Source organism: Glycine soja, chromosome 3 (assembly GCF_004193775.1).
Source record: "Glycine soja cultivar W05 chromosome 3, ASM419377v2, whole genome shotgun sequence".
Taxonomy (NCBI): domain Eukaryota; kingdom Viridiplantae; phylum Streptophyta; class Magnoliopsida; order Fabales; family Fabaceae; genus Glycine; species Glycine soja.
The window spans coordinates 5,384,691-5,397,362 of record NC_041004.1 but is presented as its reverse complement, the minus strand read 5'-3'; the positions used below and the strand labels follow the sequence as shown (position 1 = coordinate 5,397,362).

At 29.6% G+C, this 12,672-nt stretch overlaps 1 protein-coding gene across 1 annotated transcript; it reads left to right on the top strand.

Annotated features, from left to right (window-relative positions):
- The first annotated feature begins 9,820 nt into the window (after positions 1-9,820).
- LOC114406017 (short-chain dehydrogenase reductase 2a-like) lies at positions 9,821-11,692 on the top strand. Its single transcript, XM_028368552.1, has 2 exons — positions 9,821-9,989; positions 10,735-11,692. The coding sequence occupies exons 1-2, from the start codon at positions 9,901-9,903 to the stop codon at positions 11,579-11,581; spliced, it is 936 nt and encodes a 311-aa protein (XP_028224353.1). The 5' UTR covers positions 9,821-9,900; the 3' UTR covers positions 11,582-11,692.
- Positions 11,693-12,672: the final 980 nt, after the last annotated feature.

Genomic DNA, 12,672 nt, shown 5'->3' with positions numbered 1-12,672 from the left:
ATTGATGTTATGGTGCAAAAAATAACATCAAATTTTATAAAATCGATTTTAGATATTGTAGTAAAAAAAACAATATCAATTTTTAGAAAAAAAACATTATATTTGTATCAAAATTAAAGTACATTTCAGAATTAAAAAAATTAAAGTACATTTTCCAATATCTGAAGTCCAAAAGTTGCGTAATTTGCACCAATTCTAATATTAATGGTCAAACTTGGTGGGAAGTTCTTAGAAAGCAATTAATCATCAGTCAATTTTGAGAACATTGAAAAATAAAAGAGCGAAGAAGGATTAAAATATAGCCATACAAAGTCATAAACAGTGGGTATGGCATGGGTTAAATTAGTTAAAGGACCATCATATAAAGAAAAAAAAAAGTTACAGGGCCAGAGAACAAAATATAAAATTAGAAAAAGGCACGTCCATTATTAATTAAACTATATGCCACTACCTAATGCAGCATGCTGACCCAAATTAATTTTTCTTCATTTATTAATTAAAATATTTAAAAATATTTTATCTTATTACATTTAACCCCTTACAATTTGTGTGCCTAACTTTAAAACTGAATAATTGTAAACATGATACAAAAGTTTTATATAAAAATAAGCTTTAATTTTCATGCACTGTAAATGTAATTTTTTTTTATAGTATCAATCAATAAAAAATTATTATTAGTATTATTTTTAAAATAATTATTATAAAAATTAATAAATTTATTATAATAATTTGTGAATAGATGACATATGTGAATGTATACACCATTTACTCAAAATATTAAAAATTAGTTAACAAATATTTTTAAAATTAGGTTAAGAAACAAACGAAAATAAGCAAATAATTATTATATTAAATACCAAAAAAATATTCATTAATTTTAAAATAATTAAAAATATTTTATAAAAATATTTAATATTCGTTAACCAACATATTTTTGAGACACTCCATTGAACGTGTCGTCATTAGCCAATATTTAAATGACTTTCCCTTTATGCTATTTTTTTTTTCTCCCATAGAACTTTACGTTTCCCGTCACAAGTAATCAACATAGGGCGTAAAAGTCAAAGGCGCGGAAGAGGAAACCAAGGAAAAAGGAAATTATAAATTAATAAGGGTGTGTTGTTTTTATTTCTTGTTTTTATTTTTTGAAAATTATTTTTATTTTTAAAAGATTAGAATTCTGAAAACATGTTTGATTTGATTTCTTGTTTTCTGTTTTCAGAAAATAAAAATACTGAAAATTTATGATATATTAATTTCTTGTCTTCTTATATTTTTATATTTGTTTAAAATTACATTTTTTGTCCGTGCCTTTTCATTTTTACTAAAAATGAGGTTCCTATTTTTAAATGAAAACACTAAAAATGGAATTTTATTGTTTTCATTTTCTGATTCGTTTGGGAAAATATTTTCATTGAAAATGTTTTTAAAAATCCAATCAAACATATTTTCATCATCATTTTATGTTTTCAAGTGAAAATGAAAACAGAAACAACCAACCCAAACACCTACCATCTTTTTTTTTTACAAGATTAATTAATAAGGGTCTGGTTAAATGTTTACTGCTACAATTTTTTTTATTATTCAAAATGAATAATAAAAAGTACATTCAACATTAAAGAAGCACTGCACTTACAATTACAAGAACACTTAAAAAAAACTTTATTGTTTGTGTTAACTTAAAGAACTGAAGCCATTATTATTATTATTATTTTGCTGAAGGGAAGTAGAAAAAGGGGCATCATACTATTTTTACAAAAATAAATTTTATGATATTTTTGTTCCTATTATTCTGAATTTTTTGAAAATACTTAGCAGTTTTTTTTGACATAAACTTCGGTTCTTTCTAAATTATTTAATTGTAAAATTAAATTTTACTTCTAAAAAAATATTAACCTTTTAAAAAAATTAAAATTATTTTTTAACTACAAACAAAGGGATCTAATATCTAAATCTTAACCAAACGAAAGAAAAAAAAAAAAAAACCAATGGATGTGATGTGAAGAATTGGTTTTGATTCCTTATTATACTGCTTCCTTATTCCCCATTCAGCTTTACTTTTCTGCTTTGGTCGAGAGCAACAAAATCCACTAGGAAGGGAAAAAAGAGTGGCTCCCCTAGAGTCCTAGACTGAAAAGAAGGTTACCACACGTGTTTTTGTTTAATTCATTTATTTGTTATGAAATAGTTCAAAGCACTAGCACAAATGAGAGAAACCACGAGTTCGGGCCAATGAAATGATTCGATTCGATCAACTTAAATTAAATAACGTTAAAATATATATTTTTAACCACAAAGATGAAAATATTTAAAATTTATTTCTCTAAAATTTAGTAAGTATTTCTTTCTCACAAAATGTGTCATTTTTAATTTGAATATAAGTTTAGATACATCTATATTTATAATGATGACTTTTTTTTAATCTTATTTATATATATAAATTGATGTAAATATAATAATTTTTAAATTAATTATACATATAATCAAGATAAGATGTAACTTTTTATATCGATTGTATATGTAACTAATATAAAAAAGTAATATATATAATCTATGTAAAATATTTTATTTTTACATTAATTGTGCATATAACTCATATAAAAAACAATGCACACATGTTTAAATGTCTACTTTAGGTCAAAAATTGACATGTTATCAATTTTATGATGATAAAAAAATATGTCAAAAATTTTACAAAAATAAGTTTTAAAAGAATTTCATTTTTATTAAAACGAAAAACATATTTTAATGTTAGATTAAAAACAAAAATTTGGATTGGTTTTGAATTATCGGTTTGGTTTAAATTTTAAAATTATAAACTAAACTCAACCTGATTCTATACTATTTTTTTATATTATATAATTCCATAATCTTATAATTTTTAAGTTATATAATTCTATAATTTTGACTTTTGAAAAATTTCATTAATTTTCTTTCATTTTAATATAATTATTTTCTATTTTTTATGTTTTTATTTTTATTCATTTTTTATACACCTGAACTAAGATCTTTTTTTTTTTGTAGAAACAAGGAGAAAAGAACTCCAAGAAAGATTAAAAACCGCAAGAAAACATAATAGTGTTTACATTTGTCATGACAGTAGTAGCAATAAAGGAAGGAACAAACTCAAAAATACATAAGCTTTGGTCAATAGAGTGCGCATATCTGTTAAGAAAATGGAATCCGGTAATTTTTGTTGATATAAAACAGTGAATAAATACATGATCCTCTCTACCATCTTTTCATGATTATTGAGGATAAAATATCAAAATAGAATCACAAATAAAAAAGGACAAAATATATAGGGATTTGGATCAATTACAATTTAAATTCAAATCATATCTAATCCCTACAATTAATGGATTCTAACACCCCCTCTCAAGTTGGTGCATAGATGTCACACATTTTCAACTTGTCAAGAGACTTACTAAGGGCCTTGAATGCTACTACCTTGGTCAACATATCAGCAAGTTGTTATTTTGATTTTACAAAAGGAAAGACAATAATACCATGTTCAATCTTTTCTTTGATGAAATGCTTGTCAATTTCCACATGTTTTGTACGATCATGTTGGACGGGGTTGTTAGCAATTTCTACGGTTGATTCATTATCACAATAAAACTTCATTGCATCCTTTTGTTCATATCCAATATCCTTCAAGAGACTTTTAATCCATAACAGTTCACATATTCCAATTGTCATCCCTCTAAACTCTGCTTCAGCACTTGATCTAGCAACTACTTGTTGCTTTTTTACTTCTCCAAGTTACTAGATTTCCTCCCACAAAAGTGAAGTAGCCAGCGATAGACCTTCTATCATTTGCTGATCCAGCCCAATCAACATCCGTATAACCCTCAACTTTGAGGTGACCATGATTTGAGAATAACAAACCTTTTCCTGGTGCAAATTTTAAGAACCTTAATATCCGTTCAACAACATCCATATGTGGTTTTTTTGGGTCATGCATAAATTGGCTCACAACATTGACTGCATATGCTATGTATGGTCTAGTATGAGACAACTTTCCCACTAGTCTTTGATATATTCCTCTATCTACACTGGTTGTATCAGCATAATGAAAATTCTTGTGATTTTGTTCTATGGGAGTATCAATTGGTTTACACCCAAGCATTCACGTTTCAGCTAACAAGTCTAAAACATACTTTCTTTGAGAAAGAAAGATACCATGCTTAGACCTTGCAACTTCAATCCCTAAAAAATATTTGAGATCTCCAAGCTATTTCATGTCAAATTCAGAAGCTAAATGTCCCTGTAAGCTTAAAATTTCATCAGGATCATTTCCAGTCACAATCATATCATCAACATATATTATCAATGCAGTGACTTTACCTTGATTATGCTTGAGAAACAAGGTGTGATCAGAATTGCTTTATGTGTAACCGAAAAATTTCATAGACTTTGTAAATCTTCCAAACCAAGCTCTTGGTGATTGTTTCAATCCGTATAGGGCCTTTTTAAGCTTACACATCAAAGGAATGTTTGAGTACTTTGGTATACCGGGAAGAGGATCCATATAAACTTCTTCCATTAAATCTCCATGTAAAAATTTTTTTTTTACATCGAATTGAAGAAGTGACCAATCATGATTTGCTGCTAGTGATAATAACAACCTCACTGTATTGAGCTTTCCAACTGGTGCAAAGGTTTTTTGGTAATCAACCCCAAAAGGATTGAGTGTAACCCTTTGCAACTGGTGCAAAGGTTTCTTGGTAATCAACCCCAAAGGATCGAGTGTAATCCCAATTCCTACGATCTCTAATCTTGTTCTCTGCATTTAGGGCTCATTCAGTATAATTTGTACCATCAAGACGCTTAGGTGTAAGGATTGGAGACAAATCCTGCATATGTGGAGCATAATCTGATTTATTTGACCTATCCTCCATTTTCATACTCAGAAGCTAATCTCCAATTCCTAAAGAAGAAAGGTAATTGGAGTTGGCTCTGATACCATGTTAAGAAAATAGAATCTGGTAATTTTCATTGATATGAAACAGTGAATAAATACATGATCATCTCTACTATCTTTCCATGATTATTGAGGATAAAATATCAAAATAGAATCACAAATAAAAAAGGAGAAAATATATAGGGATTTAAATCAATTACAATTTAAATTCAAATCATATCTAATCCCTACAATTAATGGATTCTAACAATATCTAGCTAAAGCATCAGTCACCTGGTTGACTTCACGCAGAATATGCAAATGCAACCAAGAGAAGCTACCTCCAAGATTAACCATCATCATAATATTTTGAAGCATAACATAGCAAGGATGAGATCTGGCACACCCATTATGGAGCAAATTAACATCAAGCTTTGAATCTGTCTCAACCTCAAAAATACGAAAACCCCTACTCCAAGCAATACACATACCAAGTAAGATACCCCATAATTCTGCTTGCGGGATCGACATTACACACGATCCAATGTTGGAAGAAAAGGGAAAAATTACGTTACCTCCATGAACTCTAAAAACTCCTCTAGTCATGGCATTATTAGGACTGCTTTGAACAAATTACAGATCCGTCACAATTGAGCTTGAATTGATCATTGAAGGAGGTTTCCAACAGATTGCTTGATGGGAAGGGGAGGATTAGTAATCTTCACAACTCTTAGATAAGTGACAATCACATATCATAAGCAGAATTAATCTCTAATCCAATAGATTAGAAGACATTCATAGTTTCTTATTCAGGACAAAAAAAATTCTCTATATATACAACTAAGGGAACCAACAAAGTTTTGGAATGTTGTTTCCATTATTCATTGATGGATTTGATGCATCCACATTTTACTCCTTCCATTCCTATTTATAAAACTCAAGTTACAAATTATGTTTATTTCTTTTTATAAGATTCAATTTATAATGTTTCTTGTATTAATTATTTTTATATTAGAAATATCCCTCATTAATAGAAGAGAGAGAATGTATTGACAAACAATTAGAAGAAAAATAAATATTATTGACAAGGATAATTTTGGAAAAAAATTATAAATTTAAAAAAAATTTATTGTTATAATCTAAATTAATCTCTTTTTTTAATCTTGATGAATTTGATAATTTGGTCTTATATATAGGAATAAAAGGAGTAATATTTTATCAGTTTTATGAAAAAGTCAAGATGGATTATATATAAGTAATTTTTATTTAATATTGAATACGAATTTGAAATATAATTTTAAATCATAACATCTCTGATTGTTGACTTCTCAGCGGCTCACACACTACAATACTTCATACAGTGACATTTCACTCAACATCCTTATTGGTTAAAACCCTCCATTGGTCATAACTCTCTATAGGTAGCCCTTTCTGAGATCTCGATAATTTGCTTTGATTGCTTTCAAGAGCAATGATTGTTTCCATGAATCTACACAAGAATTTTTAGCATACTTTGTCTTCACTCACATGTTTTTTGGGAAACTTCCCAAAAGGTTACCCATCTTATAACTATTTCAAGCTAAGCACGCTTAACTATTGCGTTCTTATATGATAGACTACCAAAAAGTATATGCATCTTGTTGATATAGGTAATACCAATTAACCCCTTTAAGTCATCATCAACAGTACAGTCTCATACATGTACAATCTCTGGATCCCTCTCTTTTCGATGTGATTCATTGAGGTGTTACATGCCCACTAGCTTCCGCTTGGTTCATTCTTAAATCACACTGTATTGGAAGAGAGATCTACTTTAATACCACTTGTAACATCTTTGATTGTCAATTTCTTGATGGCTCTCACATTACGACACTTCACACAGTGACACTTCAATTAACTCCTCGTTAGTCTGCACCCTCCATCAGTCAAAATCCTTCATAGGTAGCCCTTTTCAAAACCTCAACAATCTGCTTCGATGACTTCCAAGATCATTAGTTGTCCCCACAAACCAACATGAGACATTTCAACATACTTTGTCCTCACTGACATATTTTTCAGGAAAACTTCTTAGAAAGTCACCCATCTCATAACTACTCAAAGCCAAATACGCTTAACTGTGGAGTTCTTAAGTAATGGACTACAGAAATGTATATGCATCTTGTTGGTACAGGTAGTACCAATTAATTCCTTAAAGCTATCGTCAATTGTATAGTTCCATACCTGTACAATCTTAGGATCCTTCTCATTTTAGGTGTAATTCGTTCAGGGTGTTACATGCCTACCAATTTTCACTTGGTTCATTCTCGAATCACACCATACTAAGGGAGAGGTTTTCTTTGATACCATTTGTAACATCCTTAATTATCTACTTCTTAGCGGATCATACACTACGACACTTCACATGATGACACTTCACTCAATATCTTTAATAGTCAGAATCCTCCATTGGTTAGAACCCTCCTTAGGTAGTTCTTTTCGAGATCTCGACAATCTGTTTCTGTTGCTTTCAGGAACAATGACTGTTTCAACAAATCAACATAAGACTTTTCAATATGTTTTGTCTTCACTTACATGGTTTTTGAAAAACTTTTCAAAAGGTCACTCATCCAATAGCTACTCCTAGCGTGTGTTTTTTAGATGAGTGACTTTCTAGAAAATTTCTCAAAAAACGCATGAGAAGAAAAACATGCTGAAAAGTCTCATGTTTATTTGTGGGGATAATCATTGACTCTGAAAGTAGCAAAACAAATTGTTGAGGTCTTGAAAAGGGAGACTTATGGAGGGTTTTGACCGGTGGATGGTTCTCACTAACAAGAAGTTGAATGAAATATTACTGTGTGAAGTAACATAGAGTGTGAATTGCCGAGAAATCGACAATCAGGAGCATTACAGTAATGACATATTACATTGATAGAATCGAAAAAAAGTTTGTTTTAGATAAAAAGTTTAATAATCATACACTGAATTTTATATTATTATCAAATCATAAATTAATGTTTATATGATTTTTAAGATAATTATTATAAAAGTTAACAAATTTATTATACATGTGAGTTGTAATGGACTGATTTTGTAAAATTAATTTACATTAGTGTATGATTTTTTTCTTAGATAAAACATATTTGAATTAATGATTATGATAAATCATGCCAAGTATCTGTCTCAATGAACAGTAGAAGTATAAGAATTATACTAGAAAAAAAGAAGAAGAAAGAATATAAACAAAAGAGAGTTTGGTTTAGATAAGACATTTATACTAATGATATATCGCGGCAAATAAAGTATCTCGATCAATGAACAGTAAAAATAAAAGAATCATACAATAAAAGGGAAAAAGAATATAAAACAAAACAGTTTATTTTATAGATAAAACAAATAAAGTATCTCGGTCAATGAACATAAAATAATTATATAATAAAAAAAGTAATTAAATGTAAAATAAAATAATTAATATGATACAAAATAGAAAAATATATTAAAAAATTCGTATAAAATTATTATATAAATAATTTAAATTCTCAATTTATTTTATTTATTTAATTAGTTAAATATATTTTTATTCATAGACCAACCTATTAAAAAATTGGCTTTCGTGAAGCTCAGCTGCCATTTACCAATGCTCTCCAAAGCCAAAACTTACGACTTTTTCTTTTCTTGCCGGTAACCATTCTTTGGCTCTTTTTGGGATGGTGAGATTAATTTTCAGTCTAAAATTTATAATAATACTTAAAGCTCATTAACGTCAAAAAGAAAATTTTTATTATTCATAATTATCGTATTTGACTTAAATATTATTCTCTAAACTCAATGTGTATTATTGAGTGAGTTACAGCCATTGAATTTAAACTCATCATCTTTCAACAAATGTGATAGGTCATTATTTTTTTATAAATTAAATTCAATATATGATACATGTATTTTATGATGGATGATATTATTATTTGTATTAAAATTTATATGTCATTATCTTGTGTTCAAATAAAAAGAAAAATTATATGAATACAATTTTATTTTGGATGAAAAAATTCAAAAAAATATATTTCTAATTACGACTTAGAAAAAAATACTCCACAATAGCTATCTAAATAAATCTTTTATTACGTACTAACAATTGTTCATTTAAGTGATAAGATTAAGAAGCTTGATTTTTTGTTCCTTAAATGCTATCTAACTTCCAGTTGTAAATAAAAAAAATTAATAAAATTTGTTATGGAAAAAGTCCACTTAATTAGGATTAGTCAAAATTTAATATAAATAAATAAATTTTAAATAAACAAGGATTTGACATACAAAATTTCAGTTAGGCATTAAAATGTTTATATATTTTCACAAACTGTATTAGTTTGAATCTGTGCAAGATCACATCAAAACTTTTTTAATTGAGATTCAATTTAATAATTGTGCAGTTGGTACACTGTACCACAGGTTATATATTTTTATTTATTTATTTTAAAGGTCGAACTGTCGTACACCTATCACCTTTCCGTCACTGACTAGGCAATTAGGGTTTCAGAGGAAATAATAATAATAATAAATCCTGTATACTTGGAAATAAGTCCCGGCTGGCAACAGGAAATAAAGATCTAAATACCAAAATCAATGATTTTGTAATAACAACTAGAAATAAAGAAATAATCATAATAATAAATTAAAAACAAATTTGGAAATGAAAAATATTCTTGTCTATTTTTAGGGCATAAAATGTGAAAGATAGATAGAGAAATAAAAAAAATAAAAATAATAATATGGCATGATACAAATTGAGTCAAAAGAGAAATAAAACTATTTTTGTCAAGATATAAAAATATTATTGTTGATTTGAAAATAAAACGAAGCTTCCCAATCCAACCAATACAACCCCAAAATCCTCTCAAGTATAAATAGGCTAGTTTTCCATTCATTCTAACTACACTTGCTCTGTAAGCCTCTGCCTCCTCTGTCTCTCTCCTTGTTTCTCTCTGCATTGCCCTCACTATATATACTCAGCCACAACCATGGTTGCTGCTGAAGTAATGCCTGAGAAACCCCTTCATGGAGTTCCAATCCTTTCAAGAGAGAGCAGTTTTTCATCTTCACCCAGAAGGTACTATTTTCAATTTTTTTTTTTTATAGAATAAAACACCATCCCTTTCACTCTGCCTCTTCAGTTTTGTTTTCTTAAACAAATGCTAACATGTTGTTTTGTGGTCAAAAAAGAAATTTTGAAAGGCATCTTGAAAACCCCAAATTTGTTCTGGATTCCTCCAAAATGATGCAAAACCATACATGGTCACCCCATTATTCTCCAAAGAAGCAAAACACTACCACCTTTCATAAGTTTTTACCAATTGTAAATATTCTAACATTCTGCAGCTAGCCAGGTCTAATTGAACACATGACATTGTAAAACTTTGTATGTCCTAAGAGCTAACAAGCCATAGAGACACAAAAATCTGCATTTACTATTAAGTTCTTTTTTTTTTAAAACCACAGTAATAAAGATCTCTGGCTTCTCTCATGACTGTGAAGTATTCTAACATATTTTAGTCTTTTTGATTGACTAAGACTAATCTTCAATTTTGAAGTTAGTCCTATCTAAGAATGTGTTACTTACAAGTTACAAATCATTTATATTTAATTATTCGACAACCATTTAGACTATTATACTCTAGGTTGCCAAGAAATGGTAAACTCCATCAATTTTATTTTTTTTAAAAAATGGTGACATAACTATAATCTATGTTAGTTGTTAATTGGTATTTTTTTTTTTTTTTGTTAGAGGGAGAAATTGAACAGGTGTCATTACCCTTTTATAGTTCTTAATTATAAAGTGTTTGATATTGTCATAGGTTGGAAGGCAAGGTAGCCATTGTAACCGGTGGAGCAAGAGGGATAGGCGAAGCAACAGTGCGAGTTTTCGCGAAGAACGGTGCGAGGGTGGTCATCGCCGACGTTGAGGACGCACTAGGCACAATGCTGGCCGAGACCTTGGCCCCATCAGCCACCTACGTGCACTGTGACGTTAGCAAAGAGGAAGAGGTCGAAAACTTGGTTCGTTCCACGGTTTCTCGCTACGGCCAACTTGACATAATGTTCAACAATGCAGGGGTGTTGGGGAACCAGTCCAAGAATAAGAGCATCATCAACTTCGACCCAGAAGAATTCGACAAAGTGATGAGTGTGAACGTGAAGGGAATGGCGTTGGGGATCAAGCACGCTGCGAGGGTGATGATTCCCAAGGGAATTGGATGCATCATTTCCACTGCTAGTGTTGCTGGAGTCATGGGGGGGCTTGGCCCACATGCATATACTGCTTCTAAGCATGCCATTGTGGGGTTAACCAAGAACACTGCTTGTGAGTTGGGGAGGTATGGAATTAGGGTTAATTGCATTTCACCCTTTGGGGTGGCCACCAACATGCTTGTGAATGCTTGGAAGAGTGGTGGTGGTGATGACGAGGACGACGATCAGGGTGATGAGGGTATCATCAATTTTGGATTGCCCTATCAAGAGGAAGTGGAGAAAATGGAGGGGTTTGTGAGAGGGCTTGCTAATTTGCAAGGAGCTACTCTTAGGGCTAAAGATATTGCTGAGGCTGCTCTCTATCTTGCTAGTGATGAGTCCAAGTATGTTAGTGGTCATAATCTTGTTGTGGATGGTGGAGTCACCTCCTCAAGAAATTGCATTGGTTTGTAACTTTTTATCTTGGTTTACTGTTTCCCCCTAATTAATTGGTTGTCAATGTAGGATCGCGATATGATTGTAAAATTATTCATTTTAATGTAACTGTAGTTATTTTTTTTTTAACCCTAGTCATCATTGTGTTGAAACTTGAATGATCAGTGTTAATTGATGCAAAGTGATGCAAGTGTGAATTAAAAAGGCTCACATTGAATAATAATTAGCAAGTTGAATAATATATAAGTGAAAAATTCATCCATTTAATATTTTAAAATGCATTTTACTTACTTCTTTAGTATTTTTTAGTAATTTACGATTAAATTATTGTTTTAGTCCCTAATCACAAATTGTACTTTCAGAACTTATTTTAATTTTTCTAATAGTGTAGTCAACGAATAAGTATTTCTTGTGTTATACAATCAATTTAGGTACCAAGAGTAGTGTTAATAATATTACTCTCTTTTTTTGTCATGCTTTTAAATTTCAAAATAATAGGATTGGATAGAATCGTATGATAGTTTTTCTGCACTGTCGTATGAAGGTATTATAGTTTAATCTTCAGATTGAATAATGTACCTCATGTGGGATGTGGGAACTGCATATTCTTGTTGGACTATTGCAATATCATAAATAAAATGATACCTGAATAAAGATACAATAAATCGTCAGGACAATCAATATTAACAATTGAAGTATATATCTGACATTGTCTAAAACACTGTATAACTGACTTCTGATCACCACGCACCTACTGTTAGAAAATTTGGCCAGCTGGTAATCTTTAGTGAAAATTTTTCATCCTGAACATATTATTATTATTATTATTTACAAGACTTGAATTTAAAATTTTATTTAAATAATTCAAGTCTAATTGTAATTGGATCGATTAACATAATGTGAAATATTTCTATTAGTTTGTTTTAATTTTTAAATTTGTAGCACCATCACTTTAATATAATTTCTCTGTATCAATTTAAATCTCTTTTAAGTATTTGTAAAAATTTATAAAAACTATCAAATAAGTGTCCTATTGCTGACTAGTGGGTTAGATAAATAATAACATATGACAAGTAGAATTAAAAATGTAGTTAGTGTTTGAAAATAAT

What these genes read in the sequence shown, in the direction of transcription:
- LOC114406017 (XM_028368552.1), top strand. Translation starts at nt 9,901, where the DNA reads ATGGTTGCTGCTGAAGTAATGCCTGAGAAACCCCTTCATGGAGTTCCA. An exon ending in TTTTCATCTTCACCCAGAAG is followed by an intron (nt 9,990 to 10,734) that starts GTACTATTTTCA and finishes ATATTGTCATAG; the next exon opens with GTTGGAAGGCAAGGTAGCCA.